This window comes from Mercenaria mercenaria, chromosome 1 (genome assembly GCF_021730395.1).
Source record: "Mercenaria mercenaria strain notata chromosome 1, MADL_Memer_1, whole genome shotgun sequence".
NCBI lineage: Eukaryota > Metazoa > Mollusca > Bivalvia > Venerida > Veneridae > Mercenaria > Mercenaria mercenaria.
Window position 1 is genome coordinate 31,316,939 of NC_069361.1, and position 20,027 is coordinate 31,336,965.

At 34.5% G+C, this 20,027-nt stretch overlaps 1 protein-coding gene across 1 annotated transcript in view; it reads left to right on the plus strand.

Moving 5' to 3' along the window:
* Nucleotides 1–20,027, plus strand: part of LOC128555641 (protein mono-ADP-ribosyltransferase PARP14-like) — a 41,015-nt gene that overhangs the window by 6,604 nt on the left and 14,384 nt on the right. The window contains exons 3-11 of the mRNA XM_053538637.1: nt 247–1,393; nt 2,394–2,582; nt 3,329–3,565; nt 4,007–4,243; nt 5,573–7,306; nt 7,806–8,058; nt 9,596–9,810; nt 9,971–10,083; nt 10,964–11,200. Of these exons, the coding sequence (XP_053394612.1) occupies nt 247–1,393; nt 2,394–2,582; nt 3,329–3,565; nt 4,007–4,243; nt 5,573–7,306; nt 7,806–8,058; nt 9,596–9,810; nt 9,971–10,083; nt 10,964–11,200 (4,362 nt within the window). The remainder of the gene's footprint in view (nt 1–246; nt 1,394–2,393; nt 2,583–3,328; nt 3,566–4,006; nt 4,244–5,572; nt 7,307–7,805; nt 8,059–9,595; nt 9,811–9,970; nt 10,084–10,963; nt 11,201–20,027) is intronic.

The following is a 20,027-nucleotide window of genomic DNA, read 5'->3' on the forward strand; positions in this document are numbered from 1 at the left end:
AATCCCTATGAAGTTTTCTATATATCTCCGCTCAAAATTTGTGGCACACATGTAAGCAGACAAATAAGTAACCCATGCAAGTGTATTTATGTATGCTCCGTTATATACTTCTTTATTCTGACAAAGTGGTATTCGGGATATTAAGCATATTTAGTGATAGATCAAGTTAAAGAAAACTGTAACTGTAAAATAAAACAAAAATAGTTAATTACAACATATCACTCGTGTATGTTTCTTCATATTCAGGAAAATGTAAAGTCGCCATCTACTCAGACTGTTAGAAGAGCACAGGAGTCTGCTGTGTTTGATTCTCACAATGATCTTCAGATGAACAGACCGCCTGTGGGGGCATTTCAAAACCCTAGACAACCATTTCACCCAAATGCAGGAACACATTTTGGATTTGGACTTCAACCAACATCACCGAATCAAACAAATCAAGGAAATCAGTATCCAGTAGCAGCTCCATTTTCAAAACAGACAAATTCAGGAAATCCGTATCCGTATCCATATCCGCAAACTACAGGTCAAACAGGTGCCGGGAATCCGTATCTACCAACAGGACCATTTCCCGGTCAAACAAATCCGAGGAATCCGTATCCACCAGTACCGCAAAGTACAGGTCAGTCAGATGCCGGGAATCCGTATCTACCAGCAGGACCATTTCCCGGTCAAACAAATCAAGGAAATCCGTATCCACTAGAACCGCAAACTACAGGTCAATCATGTGCCGTGAATCCGTATCTACCAGCAGGACCATTTCCCGGTCAAACAAACGTAGGAAATCCGTATCAACCAGCAGGACCATTTCTTGGTCAAACAAATCCAGGTAACCCGTATCCACTAGCACCGCAAACGACAGGTCAAATAAATCCCGGATATCGGTATCCCGCAACAGTCCCAACATCGGATCAAATGAATGCAGGATATCCGCATCAAATAAGAGCATCAGTTTCAAGCCAGACAAACCCGGGAAATCAGTATCCTGCACCAACACGAGCTCCTATGCAGGGAAATCCAGGAAATCAGTACTTTCAGTTTCCATCTAGACAGGCTGATCCTTGGTGTCCACCATTCCCACAGTTTCCACAGATGCCAATGAATGCATATCCACAAGTACCAGGATTACAAGCAAATTACGGTCCAGGATTCTCACCGTATCCTTATTTAAGTCCTTCACAAATGCAGGGACAAGGACCCTACTTACCTATGAGTCCTCCACAGCAGCAAGCATTACTTATGTCTCCGATAAATGCCCAAGAACCTGTAGGAGAGCCCGAAATATGTAAAGAAAAACACATGCAGACTAAAAGTCAGTCACCAGAGACACAAGAACATACTAAAGTGCCAGAAAAACAATCCAGCAAAGTGCAGCGTACACAAGAGAAAGAAGGTAAGATCGAAGTGTTTGATCCAGGTAAGCATAAACGTTCCGCTTTCTTACGTTTTTGTATTCGGTAAATATATCTTCAGCTAGCAGGTTTTGCCAAATTCTGATTTGGAAGTAATATCAAAATTCTAGATAAGGTTAATTTATATTCTAACACGACTCGCAAAATAACCTACATACATGTAGAGCAAAATCTGTCTCGGGTTATTCTGCAATAAACCTCTCGCGTTCAATGACGTCATCCGATCCATGTTCGTAGTACGGTCGTAAAAAGTAGTTACCATATTTTCTAACACAGTTGATACTAGTATGTCGTGTTAGAATCGAAATAATAAGCCTACGGCCTTCGTGATATATTATTACGCATAAGAACTCAAAACTCGGGTTATTCTACGATAAACCACGTTTGGGAACTTATTATTTCTTAACTTTAAGCAAATAATGGCTTAAAGAGGAAGAAATGCATACTAGTACCCATGAATCAATTGACTGTAAAATATATCGTCCAACTATTTATAACAATGAAATATTTTTTGAAATCGGGCCATTATCGAAATTGTATCAAATTTAGGAAAATGACTATGGCTAACCGCAACAAATGCTCTAAGAATATATCAATTTCTATAGTTTCTTTAAGTTTTAGATGTAAAAATTGATTAATTATTTCGTTTTAGCTAGAATGAACAGTTCAAACAATTATCAAAAATTGAGTTAATTTTGTCATTTTGTCTTACGTTGCCATGGATCAAAACTAACGGGTGCCAATTTGATCAAATATCTATTTTTCAGCCCATTAAAAATTCACTGCCTTAAATTATTTAAGAACACTAAACAGACAGAATGCACATTAGAATAACGTTGTTTCTTTTCACTCAAAATCATATTATTATGTTGATAACTGATTTAAAGGTGGAACCAGTGAAACAAATATCTCGGATTACTTGCAACTAATTTGTCTAAATGAGATCTACACGATTTTTTACGCTTACTATACCTTTTTCAGAGACTTCAAATGATTCAGAAGATTTAGATAGTTCAGTTAAAGTTGAAGGAATTAGAAGTATCACATTGAAGCAGAATTTAGAGTTATACTTTGAAAGCAAAAAGAGATCTGGTGGTGGCGATATAGAATGTATTCGCTACGACGTTCTAGACGAAGATATTATGTACATACAGTATAAACAAGCATCGGGTAACGTAGTTTAGTTTAGTTTAAACAGTATTTATTTCAATCAATCAGGTACACATAACATAAACATCATTGTAACAAGTACAGTTAGGATTAGGAAAAAAGTTACAAGGTAACTTATATGAATCCATTTCCTAATACATACAAATAAATTTTTGTTATGATAGGTTGCAACAAGATTAATACTGTTAAATGATTAACGTCGTAGAAAAATGAACTTAGAAGAAAATTGAAGTAGAAACTGGTAAAAACTGTGTATTTTTCAACCTAATGTAGACGGATGAAAAAAAATACGAAAATAGAAGAAAGTAATGTAAAATATATATATATTACTTAGTTTAGACATATTAGTAAAGGAATACATAGCTCTACCTTTGCTCAACTTTAATATGAATATGTCAAGTTTTTAATACGATAAATGTAACACAAAGGGATTAGGCATTAGGCAGTGAGCTTTACCTTACCTGAATAAAAACTGTTCGCCTAAACTATTGATGGTTTTTCAAACTAATTATAATCAACCTGTGAGAGTCTGCTTCACTTTAGTTTATACGATATACACTGATGTTAAACGTTTTGCAAGTGGAAAATTTATTTGAATTTAAGACACATAGTAATTTAAGTTTCATAATGAAAGTATCACAAAATCTAGTCATCTCTACAGTGTCTGTTGTAATTTTAAGCATAAAATTAAATACCATAGTCATGCCTTGGTATTTTCAAAAATACATTTTTTTTTATTTACGTAGATGCTAGTGCGGTACTGGCAAGAAAACATAAATTCACTGGACAAGAGTTACGTGTATCACCATGTGCTACTCTTCCATACTGTGATGACAAAGTTCTCATTGAGGGTGTGAACACAGACACAACACGAGACTGCCTGTTTAACTTTCTGGAGGGGAAAGCAAACTGCACGCCAATAGATATGCATGTCCATGCTGAAAACAAAGACGTAGTGTTAGTTACTATGGAGACACAGACAGGTATATTTTACATATTTTGTTACTGATATCCGCTAAAGACTTCATTGCTATTCTATTCGTAGTAGATACCTGATGAATTTGTTATGATGAGGAACGTCTCCCGATGACATTATATTGTTAAACTGATTGGTGCTGGATCGCCCAACCAGAATGTTGCTTCAGGTATCTCTATGAAAATTATAGAATCATAAGTGAAAAGCATGTAGAGATGATAATAGAAAATCATTAGTTTCATTAATAATCCAGCACGCTGCCTGTTTACATGGTTATTAATGTGACACGGATCCAAAGCATCTATCATTCTATCTTCGGGTTTTAACAAAGTCCTGTTGCTTATTATCCAAGTACTAAAAAGAAAATATTGAGAGAAAAATCAGTTCCAGTGTATACTGTCAGCGTCCGTTAACATAGTTATTGTTTGATTTCGCATGTCTTTCGCAGACTTTGATGAATTGGAGCAAGCTTGTCAAAGACACAAACTTGAAGGAGCTACTCTATCAATGTCACGTGTTCCCGTGTCAAACTGCTTACTTGTTACTGACATACCTCCTGATGTTACGTGTGAAACACTCCAGTATTACTTTGAGAACCGACGTAAAAGTTACGGTGGACCTGTAGACAGAGTCCAGCTAAACGAAGACGGAAGTGCGTGTTTCGTTTATTTTGAGAATTATAAAGGTAAACCTTTTTCCTACCTTATTTACTCCATGATGTTTACCTCATGTAATGTCTTCCAACTAATGAAAGGGCATTAACGTTGATTGTAGTCTGGTGATAAGGCCATACCAGGTTGGTTTGACCTATAGAAGAGTAGGTTTTCTGATATCTGAAAAAACATTCATTATGTCATTTAAAGATTTTACAGATATTTGTTGTTTTTTTAATTTGCTAAGTTTCAAGTAAATTCTAAAACTTAATAAGTACTGCATGATACTAACACTTAATTATAGCTGTCATATCAGTTAAATTTAGTTATTTACTTGGTTTTTTCTTTGTTCCCCGTCCGTCCGTCCGTCTATCTGTCTATGACGGATCTTTCGATAATTTAAGATCTACAAAATATTTCTCATGAAACTAGTTAGATGATGAAAAAAGATATGTAAGCTCTCTTTTTAACTGGTTACTTTGGCAACAAACAATATAAAAAAAAATATGGCAAAATAGATCCTGCGATAACTTACACATACAGGAGATTTCTTCCTAAAATTTCGTTAGAATAAAATATTGAAGACATGTACCTTATTTCATTTCATCCGCTTGTCCATCTTTTTGTACATTTGTCTGTTCGACCGTCAAACACACATGGTTTATTCTTCCATAAGGTAACGTAGAGATGCATTTCATAACACATGGTTTATATATGTTTGGTTATTTGGAGCATGTACGGGTCGTGTTAGTTTCAATATAAAAAATGTGGTTCTTATAGCAGCGAAAATGACAAATGTCGTTTTTATTAACATTTTGTTTTTCCTGCTGGTAAGTGGGGTAAAATGATGGAAACGCTAAACATGGATCCAATTTGGTATGACCAAAGCTTTACTGTACTATTCATAAGGTCTTATCCAGTCATGGTCACTTGTTTAATACAGAAGGTTCCTATGATTTAAAAGAAACAAGTGATAAATTAAATGAAGGAAAATGACTGTTTTAAAAAGTATAGTTATAGAATTTGTAGTTCTATTTAAACTATTGTCTGATAACCATCAAAGTAAATGAAAATGTACGTAAATGAAAACGAGTTTACTTAATTAAAGGTCAACAGAGCATTATGTCCCTGAAAATGTCAATCGTGTCAGTTATTTAGCTAAGGATTAAGGTAATTGAAATTATTCTAATACATATATGATAATTAGATCGAGACAGGATATGGTCTGGTCTGTCTTACATTCAGTTTTGACAGTTTTTAACCATAAAACGTTTAATACTAGTATTATACCTTACCAAGAGTAAGAAATTTGGATCCCCATACCCGAACTAATATTTTGGAATTTTTCGTTTTTTATCTAGATATAGAAAACGTCATTAAAAAGACCCATAAAATCAGGAACGTGCATTTGAAAGTTGAACAATATCAACCATGTATGGGTCTACCACAGTGCTTTGCGAGACAAAAGAAGATAGCTGTACCGAATGATGTCATAATGAAAACGGCCAACCCGCACAAGTTAAAATTCTTGAAAAACTCCCCGAAAAAACAAAGTGCCCTTGAAGAAAAACTTCGTACTTGTAATGCAGCAATGCATTTTCCCTCTAATAAGGAAGATGAAATAACACTTAATTGCACGATTAAAGAACCTACAACAGATGATTTACCTTCGATAGAAAACTGGGAAGAAGATGTAGCCAAAATATTTACGAAGATCATGGATGAAATGATTGTAAATGAGACAGTTGTTCCACATGACGACTGGCAGTCGGTTGTTGATAACATAAAGCGCATCAATTTGGACAATCCAGATTCAGTGATGGTGGAATTGAATGCCACTAAAAGCAAAATAATCGTTATTGGTGACAAAGATGTAGCAGAGCCATTGTTCAAGGAAATTGAAAAACATAAAAACGAACAAATTAGAGTAACCGAGTTGAAGAAAAGCAAAACAAAAGAGATAGTCACTACATTAAAGCCCGTAGAGTGCGGAATGTTGAACTTGGTTGGTTTTCCTAGAGACATTATGGACACATATTCTACTTTGAAAGTCTCTATTGATGAGGTCTGCTCTGAAATTGTTTTTGAAGGAACTCCGAGTGATATTAATGAAGCTAAACTGAGAATGTATGAAACTAAAAGTAGATTTGGCATATCTAAATTTGATGTTCCAGACAATATTTGTTTACAACTATACCAGTCAAGACAAACTAGGAAGCACATCTCTCAAATTCTCCAGGAACGACAATTACAATGTCTCTTTGAAGTTGCTGATGAAACGATTACTGTTTATTCTGAGAATGATGGCACACTTGACGTATGCGTTAAAGTTATCCGCAGAGCAGTTGTCCTACATAAAGTTGAATTAAACAAAGAATCGATGGAATACTTAGAAACGGGTACGTTTGAGCAGAAAATTGAGGAACTTCAACAAAGAAACGAAGGAAAGGTGCTTATTGAAATTTTTAGCAATGCTAGTTGTGTGAGAGTTTGTGCATTAGAAAACATTCTTGAAGATGTTGTTTGTGAAATTGACGAAGATATCAGCAAAAATGCGTCACTTCAGACTAAAGTTAATTGCACAAGAAATGAAGCTGCTTTTATTGAAATGTACAAGAAGGCTTCTCTAGCTGATATTGCTCAGAAACTTCAGACATACAGAGTTAAGATATGTCTAGTACCAAAGCATGCTGGCTTTTCAATCCAAGGTCCTGAAGAAGGCATAGCAAAGGCTAAAAAGCAGATACATGAACTTTTAAAGTCAGTCAAGGACAAGGACCATACTTTCAGAAAGACTGGTTTTGCTAAGTTTATAACGACATCCAAAGGACGTGACTTGTTGAATATAATAGAAAATGACCTGTCTTGTTTAATAGCCATAAAAGATAATTCCGATGACTCATCAGTAAAACCGAAGCATTCAGCTGGGAAACGACAAGCTCTGAATATATTCGCTACGTGTACAATACAAGACAAAATAGAAATCCAAACTGTACAGTGTGACATCACTGAAATTCCCGTTACAATGATAGTGAACAGTACAGACGAAAAACTTAGCATGAGTTATGGGTTGGGGAAAATACTGGCCATCAAAGGTAAAATTGATTTAATTAACTATTTTTATATCTTTATTGTCATATACTGAGTGGTTTGAGCCACAAAGGGTTTATTTAACCACGAAAAGAGTTTACAGGTTTATCGACATATTTATGCGAAGGATTTTATTAATATGATCTCACCCAAAGAGCTGCATATACAAAGATAAGATTCTTCATCTAAATAGTGGTAACATGACATTTGCAAATTTCATGTTTTACAAAAATACTGAGATGCTCCTTTAAGTATCACAGCATTTACTTCATATCGTATAGGATTTGTTCTTAATATTCGCAATATTATAATTCAATCATTTATTCGCATTAAATCTATATACATTTTTTTGTTCATTCGTCATTAAGTATTACAACATTTACTTCATATCGTATAGGATTTGTTCTTAAAATTTGCAATATTATAACTCAATCATTTATTCGCATTAAATCTATATATTTTTTGTTCATTCGCCATTAAGTAATGTAGCTTTATACTATAAAGGCGGCAAAGAAGTGAAAGACTCGTGCTGTGACTTTATTGAAAAACATGGAAAACTTAAAGAATGTCGAGTGTTCCAAAGTCCTGCAGGTAAACTGAAAGCCAAGTACATTTTACATGTGACTGTTCCCAGTTGGCAGCGAGGTCATGGCGCGAGCGACAAGTTGAAAGGTGCAATCTTGAATTGTTTGGGTAAGGCGGAAGAATATAACGCTAGATCAATCGCCATTCCTGCAGTTGGCTGTGGAGCTGCAAGGTAAAACCAAAAGTTCTTACAGGTTATATACCAATAAAAGAAATTGTTCTTTGTTTCATATAAAATTCAGCTACTTCAGAACAATTTTGTTACAGTTTCTAGATTTTCACTCCGTTGTAGACCTATTTTCCACAAGATATCCATACATTTGCTTCAAGAAAACGAAAAGAAAAAGGGGTGTTGAGTAGTATGCAACGAAATGCAGGTCAACTGAAGTCAGGTACCCTCATATTGCCGCATTTCAGAAAGCGGTCCGCAGAATAAACACCCTACTTTCGTTTGCAAGTAAACAACTCGAAAACATGCGACTATTAGCATGAAAAGTGTCCTGTTTTATGTAAAATGCATTCACGAGTGAAATAATGCCCATTTAGCCGCCAGTTTACGCACAAATGCTCGAAAAATGGAAAAAATATGATCTATTTATTAGGGACTTCTTTCGACTACACCACGGAAGCACATTTTCGACCGAATTACTGCAATATAACCTACATGCTTGCAGACATAGACAATAAACAGAATAATACATATACCGGCTTTATTAAGACTTGTGGGGCCTCCGTGGCCGAGTGAATAAGGTCGCTGACTTCAAATCACTTGTCCATCATCGATGTGGGTTCGAACCTCACTCGGGGCGTTGAATTCTTCATGTGAGGAAGCCATCCAGCTGGCTTACAGAAGGTCGGTGGTACTACCAAGGTGCCCGCTCGTGATGAAGTAATGCATGGAGGAGCACCTGGGGTCTTCCTCCACCATCAAAGCTGGAAAGTCGCCGTATGACCTATAAATGTGAAGGTGCGACGTTAAATCCAAGATAAATAAATAAATTATTAAGACTTGTACATAGTGCATCGTCTGTGGCACAATATCTGTGCAAATAAAATGTCAACATGACTTTAAACTTGACATAAGGAATATGGTAAATAAAGAATGATGTTATACATTCAGTTTCCGCATTAAATTTTAGAAGGTCATACATGTATATATATGTTTGTATGTCACCGCAACGTAAATCTTTGCTAGAGTCATAGACTAAAACAATTGAACATGCTCATCATATAAACAAAAATGCGCCTGTAATTTTCAATTTTATCGGGTCAGATTTGAAGTTAATATAAATTGTTATGCTTTTTTATTTTCGTAATAGCTTAATACACATATATTTTTAAAACAGAGTACAGCATTTTAAAACTTTGATTTCAATCAAACTAGTTTGCTTTAGATATTTTGACAGATATAATAAGTTCGCAAAATGTCTTTTAGACTATTAATTACATAAAGAAATGTTGAGTTCTGTTATAACCAAGGGGTCAATATGCTTTGAAGTTTAAATTAACTTATTCATTGGGCAAGTTTTAAAGGTATTTAAACCGTGTCACTCATTTTGTTCGAATTCTTACTTGAGATGTTAAAATCATTCATGAGATAGTAACCAGCTATAGTTAGAAGCTACAGTAGCTTGTAGAAGGTCTATGATTAGACCATGATACCTAAATTCTGTCAATTTGACGTAAAACCATACACATATGTATTTCAGGTATCCAGCTGCTACTGCGACAGACACAATCGTCGCGGCAATAGAAACGTTCTTCAGGAAAAACGAAGACAGCATTGTGACGAAAATTATTCTGTGTGATATGAAACATGGTGTTGTTGAAGAATTTTCAAGAGCTCTCGTAGATGAATTCGGCAGGAAGAGAGTCAAGGTGATAAAGAAAGATGACCATCGAGATGCATCAAATAGAAAGAAAGGTATCATAAAATAAAAACAATTAATCGTTTTATGAAAGTGAATTAGAACGTAAACATTCGTGTGCGTGATCAATAGTTTAAGTACTATGTATAAGGATTTTGCGATGAAAACTTCCTAATGCGTGTAATGTTTATGTTATTCTGTGCATTTGCTTTTCAGAAAAGGAAGATGCGGGAACAAGCAGGAGACGGATACATGCAGAAAATGTTGATAAAGTTACAATTGGCAATATAACTTTATCCGTTATTAAAGGATCAGTAGCAAAACAAAAGGTGAGATACCTGCATAAAGAATTGCGCCCTTTATATTTAGTACGAATTTCTTGGTTCCTCGGGATGGGTAGGTTGAGCTTTTATTGTTGCACGAGTACATGTTTGATTATATTTATACACAACATGTTTCTGAGTCACCGTCAACAATCTGAACAGATATTATTTGAAGGCTTTACTTTGTAAGAATGGCACATAATAGTCTGATGTTTAAAACTACGTACGTATATGTATGCTAGGCTATTTGATTAGTATATCGAACTATTTTAGCAGATGCTTAATATCATGTTACGTACTAGTACTTATATTTAAATCTCTTTTTCACTGGGGCCAAGATGCCCGAGCGGTCTCTGACTTCGAATCACTTGCCTCTCATCTTGTAGGCTCAAAATCCTACACGAGTGTTACACAGTAGAATGATTTTATGCGTGGAAAAGATATATAAGAATCAAATGCAATGAAGCAAAATAAGAACATGCAAGCATTGATTGAGTCTGTGCGTGAGATGTAATGAAATGTACAAAACCCCTTACATTCCGTTTTCACCGGCAGAAATCTGTTATACAGGTCAATGTCCAAAGAAAAAGACAAGAATATAACGACACTAAGTGCAAGTACGAGGAGACTCTGCAGTCGCCACAAGGTTCTTTTCAAGACTTATGATGCTTATTTACTTCTATTAGCTGATCCTTTGGAAGATGACTTAAGGATTGTTGGTACCATGCCCGTCTGTATTTGAAATAATGCTTGGAGGGAAATATTGAGTTTTTCTCCACCATAATAAGCTTGAAAGTTACAGTATGACCTAAATGGTGTTGATGTAACTTTAAACCAACGACAACAATTTTTGTTGTTATTTTAAATATACAAATGCGTCTTCCAGGCTGATGCCTTAGTGAACATTGTTGACAAATCTGTCGACCTTAAAAGGGGCACAATATCTGCGACCTTGTTGAAAAATGGAGGTGATGAATTACAACAAGAGCTTCAAGCCAAATGTCCGAATGGGTTAGAGAACGGTCAGATTGCGATCACTTCAGGGCAGAAGCTGTCATGTCGTCATGTTATTCACGGTCGATTAGGAGGTTGGAATGGCGGGAACACGGATTCCAGTATAGAGGTATGTCAAAGAGTTACTATTCATTGTACAAGCCCGCCCGCTTAGCTCAGTAGGTAAGAGTGTTGGTCTACGGATCGCGGGGTCGCGAGTTCGATCCTCGGGCGGGGCGTATGTTCTCCGTGACTATTTGATAAACGACATTGTGTCTGAAATCATTAGTCCTCCACCTCTGATAATTCATGAGGGGAAGTTGGCAGTTACTTGCGTAGAACAGGTTTGTACTGGTACAGAACCCAGGAACACTGGTTAGGTTAACTGCCCGCCGTTACATGACTGAAATACTGTTGAAAAACGGCGTTAAACCCAAAACAAACAAACAAACAAACAAACAAATTCATTGTACATAACTATACACTTAACAAATATTCTAACATAACACTTTGTTTTTTTACAAATATGTTTAAAATAACTTAGTCAACACTTTTGAAATTTTGTACACATTTAGAGAAAGTGGTATGTCAAAGTTACAGAAAAAAACTGTAGATGCAGTCACATTACATTTTGTATTTCATTGATTTTGAAACATGAACCAGTATCAAAAAATGCATTGAATATGTTAAATTTCATAAAGCTTTTTATTTTTTGTTAACAACAGATAGATAAGATGCTCAAATAGAGACTACTGGTACATGTATAATTACATGGATGTTAAAGCACTCTTTTCAGAAGTTCACATGAACTTACACAATCATAGTCATAAAGGGAGGTAATAAAACGATTCAATACTTAGCTATCTACAAATAGTAGGTAAATCAAATGTTGAAAAATGTACTGCATGATAAAACGATTCAATACTTACCTATCTACAAATAGTAGGTAAATCAAATGTTGAAAAATGGACTGCATGATGAACTGCATCATGTAGATGTTCATGTATATGTGACTCTTTAATTTTCTTAAAAGATTAAGAAAAAGATATAGATATGTAAATAATAAACAGTTCCTATTTTTTTAGAACCAGAGTGGGGAAAATGGAATTGTAAGAACGTTTAATGTTTTAATTGAACAAAAAAGCTGTATCAGCATGTAAGCTGACAATTTAACCAAAGATATTACACCTCATGTCATTTACACTCGACCTGTCTGCTGCGTCAGGTAACAATGATTAAATTAATGGTCTTTTTATACAAAACCTGAATAGTACTAAAATGGCATTTGAGCCATTTAAAAATAAACAAATACACATTTAACATCTGTCAGAGTGAGTGTTCTTTTTAAGCTAAGTATGTAAAGGAAAAAAAACACAATGTATTTTTTCTGCGTACTTTTAATAACTTCCGAGATAATTATCTGTATAAAGCCCAAAATAATCATAAAAACCTTCTTTAATTAAATAAACTTCTGCCGATGTAAAAACGCAAAATTCAGAACATGTGGCAGATACAAAAAGCCTTTGGGAGATTAACTAAAACAAAAATAACCATCGGACAGAAACATTAAAATTGTGTAGTCTACATTTATATTCAGTTTCGCCTCTCTATTTTTCTTAGTTCAACCATACAGCGGGCGTATATTTAAATATTCATGATTTCTGTATCTTAATCGCATTCTATTGGCTGTTGAATTATTTATTGTGTCTTTCTTCTCTCTTTTCTGAAACGATTTTGCAAAGAATATAGTGTTAAGCCACGTTGTAGCATAGATACTACACTTGTTTCTTTATACCACTGCTTGCGTTAGCTGACAAACAAAATATTGACGTGTCAGTCTTCTTTGCGGGGAAAATATTAGAAAAAACGCTTTTCCTGAGGTTGCGCTTATTTGAATAGAAAAAGGGAAATACGTTTATGTGCCGATTGCTCAAATCTCTTTAATGATTTAACGAATATGAAGGTTTACTCCTCCAACAGGAATCTTTTAATCGCTTTCTGTTCTCTTTATATATTTGTAGTACTGTTTGTGTGTTATTCTATATCGGATCTTACCAAGCGAGTTTATAGCAAGACACTCTTTACGCAAATTGAATCAAAGGATGCAAAAAATGAAAGTAGATTAGTAACTTATCAAAATGCGTCGGATAAGACTAAATATATTTCAACTATTCATGGACAGGTAGAAGTTAGAGAAGCACTGAAGTATCCTGTCAAAATGCAATCGAACTTGGTTGAGCTTATAAACTGGACAAATCCTAAGTTCCCTACGAACGTCACATATATAATAGAGAATGAAGAATTGTGTGCGTCTGTGAAAAATTTAACCGTACTTGTGGTTGTGAATTCGGCAACAGAACACTTTGATCGAAGGCAAGCTATAAGGAAAACATGGACTAATGATACTTATTATTCTCATTTGGGCACGTCCAGGGTTTTATTCCTTCTTGGTACAAGCATACAGCCGTCTGTGCAAGCAGGTGTAGAAAAAGAGTCTGAAATATACGGAGATATTTTACAGGGTAATTTTATTGACGCTTATTCTAACCTTACCCACAAGGGTGTAATGGGTTATAAATGGCTAACGGAACGTTGTCGCAATGCAAAAATGATTTTGAAAACTGACGATGACTTCTTAGTGAATATGTTTGTCTATTTTCGGAACCTTGATGAGTTGTCAACGAATGTTTACTGCGAGTATCAGCCAAGTGTAATTTTCAGAAATAAACAAAACAAGTGGTATGTCAGTGAAAACCATTTCAGGGGTAAGAAATACTATGATCGATATTGCACAGGGAAATTTGTTAGTATGACAAATGATATAATTCCGTCTTTATATACATCAGCAACTCAAACCCCATTTTTCCCCTACGATGATGTGTTATTATTTGGCTATGTAATGCGGAACGTGCAGGGACTCGGGTATGAAACAATCGAACAAAAAGACTTTGGATTTAAAAACGATATAGTCATGAATTGTTTAAAAGAACAGAAAAATAACTGCAGCAAGTTCATTATCGGTGCAAATGGTGCAAAAGAAATGGAGGCCACGTGGTTTACAATTTTAAAATACTTTTCACCGTTAAATAACTGAATGATTGAATATACACTTAACAGATCACTTAGCTTTTTTCAGTGTTTTTAAATTACTTAAGGAATACAATTTATATTTTGCAAACAGTTAGGAAACCTGTTGTTATTAACATGATGTTGAAATTACAACAAAATCAAAATTCTTGAAATCTTAAGGATTTTGTAATGCAAGTTGCATGCATAAAGCGATCTAGGAATAACTATTTTTAGCCAGCTTAGTTTATATTAATCTTTACCCTCATAGTATATATGCTACATAGTTATATTAATTACGTACACCATCTTGGCAAAGTAATGACACTGTAGACTTTCAATGTTTAATACATGTTCTTTCTTAGACTGAGTTGCAAGGTCAATTTTTTTCGCAACTTTCAAAAAGTCTTTGAACAGTAACTCTAAGCTCAGTGATATTACATATTTTTATTTCAAGTATTTTTAAAAGAGCATGCACAATATGTCTATGGGATATATTTATATTTGTATATATATGCATGATTGGGAACCTCTTTTATCTTATATATAAAACATGTAGAATTACAGTCTGCATGCGGAACATATTTCATTCTCTGTTTATAGCATGCATACGGGACCTAGCTGTTTTCTCCTCTGTATATAGCAAGCATGTTTATCATCTATGTATAACACATAATGTTGTAACCTACCTACGGGATCCATCTATATAACATATAGAGTCGCAAATGACAAAATGGCTAATCAAATGTGCAACCGTATAAAATATTACTAACAAGTATTCATAATCTATCAGGGATAAACTGACCACATCTTAGAATAGTATATAGTCATATTGAAACAGGTCTACATGTATATGACTATGCAAATAATTGAAATTAATTTACATACATTGAATGAGTAACACACTCAAGTATATGTTCCGTAACAATTTAAGCACATTAGGTAAGTGTACAACGTTCAAAAAAATAATTAGGTACGAGTTTTTAAACGCCACTTAACCAGATGGATCATATGATCTTCTTGAAAAGATCAAAAGACGTCTTGGAGATAAGATTTCGAAGTAAACTGTTTCACTCTTACAGAATTATTCATCAAAAGGATCATATTCTCCGGCTAAAAGTGGACACATTATATGGATAATTATAAGACATCAAAAGATGTAACTGTTAAGGGTATACTAGATCCAAATTTCATATTTGAAAACATGAAAACATACTACAAGTAGTTTATGTAAACATAGAATAAACAAATTTATGTGTATTTACACTGCTATGAATTTGTTTAAAAATAGTACACACTGTATACATATACAGCAGAAAACAGTATAAATGTGTACTACCACAAAAAAACTTGAAGTTTTTTTAATACAGTCAGCTTTTACTGCATGACATTTGATTATGAATGTAGCTCTTTATAGACAATTTTTTATATATTTTGTGAAGTTGATTATATTTGATGAGGATGATCTGCTTTTGAAGTAAATATCTAAATACAAAATATTTCAGTGAAAGATGAGCAGAATACATCTTTTATTAATATAGTTATGTCTGTAATGATACTTTCTACATATAATTATTAAAAAGGCGGATAACCGATTTCGAGTTTTGTTAATAGGTTACAAGGGGGATTTAAACGTACTCCATCCGTGCACATTTAACATATTTTACAACAATAACATTGTTTACTGGTGTCTGTTTAAGAATGTTTCTTTTCTCGTCTTATGTAAAACATTTTTTTTCATGCGATGGGGGATGGGTGACGGGTGTGTGTGTGGGTGGGGGGAGCGGAGAGGGAGAGGGAGTCTCACGCCGAGAAGATAAGTGTCATATGTCGACATTTATTTTGAATATAATTCATTCTCAGTGTCACCTATATCGCATGCGCTAGGCAGCGACCCGTTAATTATACAACTGTTCCACCTTAACCGTGACTGAAAGAGCTGTGGTAAATTGCTATGACCAAGAGGTAAACAAAAGGTCAGTAAACTGGGCCAGATTAATGGAAAAAGCAACAATTATACCCATATGAGACAGGAATCTTGGTTTTTATTCAGATAATTTTTATCCACAAGCGTGAACCACATAAATGATATGTAGGTACATGAAACACATTTGTCTTTGTTCAATAGTTCAATAAAGCAATACATGGATTATTTTCAAGGCTTACATTTGATTTGAACACAGAACATTTTTCATTCGACAGAATGATTGAGCTATTTAGATACATGGTATATATGATAACCAAAACAATCGATTGGGTTCATATGAAATTCTTCATAAATTCCTTGGCGTTTAACCTCAGATTCCTTATATGGCTTTTAGAATAAGGAAGATATAATTTGTCTTTATTTTGTAATGAAGGCAAGTTAAAGTACAGGCTTAAACTTATGAAGAATAGAGATTTACCTATGTACATTTTACCATGTATTTTAAGCTATGTAAAAAAGTAAAAAAAAAAAATAGTTCCAAACGTGTTTTAATTGGCTCAAACATGTAAAGTTACTCTTAAATGATTTTGGGTTTGGAAATTTGCGGAATGATGTTGATGTTAAATAAATGCTGCTTTTTTAATGTTACGGAATCATTCCTGCAACCAATAGAAACAGACCAGGGACTTTGGAATTTATGATAGTATGTCAAAAACTCACTATTATTTAAAATTCAAAACCGAATGAGGTTTAGAACCTTATCTTCGATATATTGTAGAAAATGACCGAACATGCTATCGCCTTTCGGCACAAAGCTTGCACTGGAATCAAGAAGATATAAGATATAGCGATATTGGCAAAGTTATTAGAATCTGTAGAAATTGTAATGAAAATGTATTCGATTAAGGTATATACCAAATATTTCACGGCCTTACATTGGAAAATTCAACAGATTTATGTATGCAATGCATAATACTTAACAATTTGTACACAGACATTGTTATACCTGTTCAAAAGACAAAAGCATGTTGATACAATTAGTGTATATAACGTTTGTTGTTGTTGTTTTTGATGTTGTTTTCCAACCTTTATGGTCAGCTTTTGTATAAGGGTATACATTATCGTGTGTTTACATCATTATCTTTATAGCGAGCTCGAAGAAGGAAAATTAACAGTAACTTGAGTATATTTCCATACAAGGATGTATATGAGAACTTTTGCGGGATGTTGCAAGGGCCACATAGCTGCGAGGATATCGCCTGTCCGCAGTGAAGAGAGAACGTCATTCGATTGTTCGAAATGTTAATAACTTCAAAAGTCCAGTTAGTTAAAAAAATGAAATTTATTCTTTTAGGAAATGTTCGAAAGAAATTAGAAGAGTTTGTCATATAATAGTAATTGACGTCACCATGACATCGATTTCCTGATAAATTTGCCAAGTATGATATTCGTTCTAACAAGTATGATGACCCTTAAATTGAACGGTTTCTTGAAAATTTTCACTTCACTACAGATCCCAATATTCAGCGGCATGAAAATAGCATGCAAACTCAAAAAATAGAACGAAAGGTAGTAAGTTCAGTTTTTATAGTTCTAGGCAGTGGTCATGATAATTGTATGAAAAGTCTGTAACGTCATAGACTTTACCTGGTTACCTTGGCGATACATAAAATAATGGCATTGTTAAAATCACATGGAACGGATGTTTATTGTTTCGATATCATTCTCCTCTGAATTGCCAGCGTTTCTTCCAAGCACATTTTTGAAAAATATGATATTGTTTTGTGTGTTTTGAGTCTAAGACCGCCAGTATTTGTTTTTAATGTTGATATTTCAAAAAAACTTTATTCTAGAAAAAGGAAACGGGCGATTTTGAGATTCCTTTTCACTTCTTTTCAACATACTCTATCGCTTAAATTTGATACGATTTCTTTAGCAGAGATATCTGTTAAATAGATCATTAGTGTTAATACCAAAATCAGTTCCATTAATCGTGTCGAGCAATAAGAGGAAGCTACACATACCACTTAAAGATGTTGAACTAGTTAGAATAATCTCCCTTTACCACGAAGTCCCTGACTGATGTACTAATGATAATGATTGAACATAAGGCAGTCACTTGTTAAGCATACCTTGTTGAATATTCAAATACGTAAATGACTTTGGAGTAAGACAGTAATTAAATCAAAAGTAAACTGTATGGTTTAATGTTCGATTATAAAGACAGTCAAACTAATTCTGCTTAAATTTTCAGCTCGGTCCAAATATACTCGTATATGCTATTACGTTTGCATGTAAGTTTATAAAAAAGTAGTGGAAGTTCCCAAAAGCTACGCGCATGGTAGGGACAATAAATGGGGTAACTCCGCCATGAAAGCCTGGAAACCTTAAAGTCAATAAAAAAGGAATTTGTTTTGGCTATGGTCAACTTTGTTGATGAAATACATTGTGTCACAGTTATCGGTTCAAGATCTAAAGAGTTCTATAATGTACGCTAAACCTGTGGGTCTGTTTACCAAATAGAAGCTGTGCCTCGGAGTAAGACATTGCACCGTATTGGTGTTTGCCTCGCAAATATCATATTGTAGACTGGTATAATATTATATTAGACATACTGCACCATGTTCAGAACAAGGCTTCTTACATGAATTAGGCCAACAAGAAACCTTAGATAAAAACAAAACAAAACAAAACAAAATCACAAGCAAACAAACAAAAAAGCAACTGTTTCAGTAGCTGTGCCAAAGATTCTGTTATGTATGGCAGCCTTCAAGGCTTTGGCACTCGTAATCTACCTCTGATTCATCAGGGGAAGTTGCCAGTTACCTGCGAAGAACAGGTTTGTACTGGTACAGAATCCAGGAACACTGGCACCGTACTGTTGAGAAAACGGCGTTTAACCCAAATCAAACAAACAAACAAACAAATAAATAACTTTCAATTTTTTCTTTTGTCATTATTAAGTACTGTTTAAACTACGGTATGAAATGATAAATTGCAGTATGAAAATAGGCTTAATAGAGTCTAAAATAGAAAAAGTGGAATCTCCACAGGTCGCTCAACACAACAAAAACGAAAATGTTGCAGGCTCGGTTTGATTGAGCCTGTTCATGGACGGTAGTGGAAATGCATGCTACCGTCCACGCCCTCTAGCCCCGGGTTGAGCAGAACTCAACATTTACACACGCTAAAAGTACAAAAAACAATTTAAGAGACATCCGCATACGGCGGTGCACATGGAACCTTCAATGCTACACTAGTGTGTAATTCCATTCATTAATTTACTTCATTAAAGTAACGAAGTAAGCTTATATGGTAAATAATGAAGTTAAATTTTAAGATTGGATGAGTACAGATTGTTGCTACTTCTTATCGCCTACGTAGAAACTTCAAGGTTATTTTCCAGGCATTTGTCGACAAATTAATTGTCTGGTCCATAAAGATATTCTCTTTTGAAGAACCAGTATGATATGATTTGTTTGCAAGATATACATAAATGACCTTTTTAGCTCACCTGAGCAATGCTCAGGTGAGTTTTTGTGATCGCGCGATGTCCGGCGTCCGTCGTCTGTCTGTCTGTCGTCTGTTAAAATTTATCTTGCGTATGCGGTAGAGGCTGTAATTTTCAACAGATCTTCATGAAATTTGGTCTGAATGTTGATCTTGATAAAATCTAGGCCGAGTTTGAAAATGGGTCATCTGGGTTCAAAAACTAGGTCACTAGATCAAATCAAAGAAAAACATTGTGCATGCGATAGAGGCTGTATTTTTCAATTGATCTTCATGAAATTTGGTCAGAGTGATTGCCTTGATAAAATCTAAATCACTTTTGAATATGGGCTGTCTGGGGTAAAAAACTAGGTCATTAGGTCAAATCAAAGAAAATCTTGTGTATGCTATAGAGGCTGTATTTTTCAATTGATCTTCATAAAATTATGTCAGAATGATTGCCTTGGTGAAATCT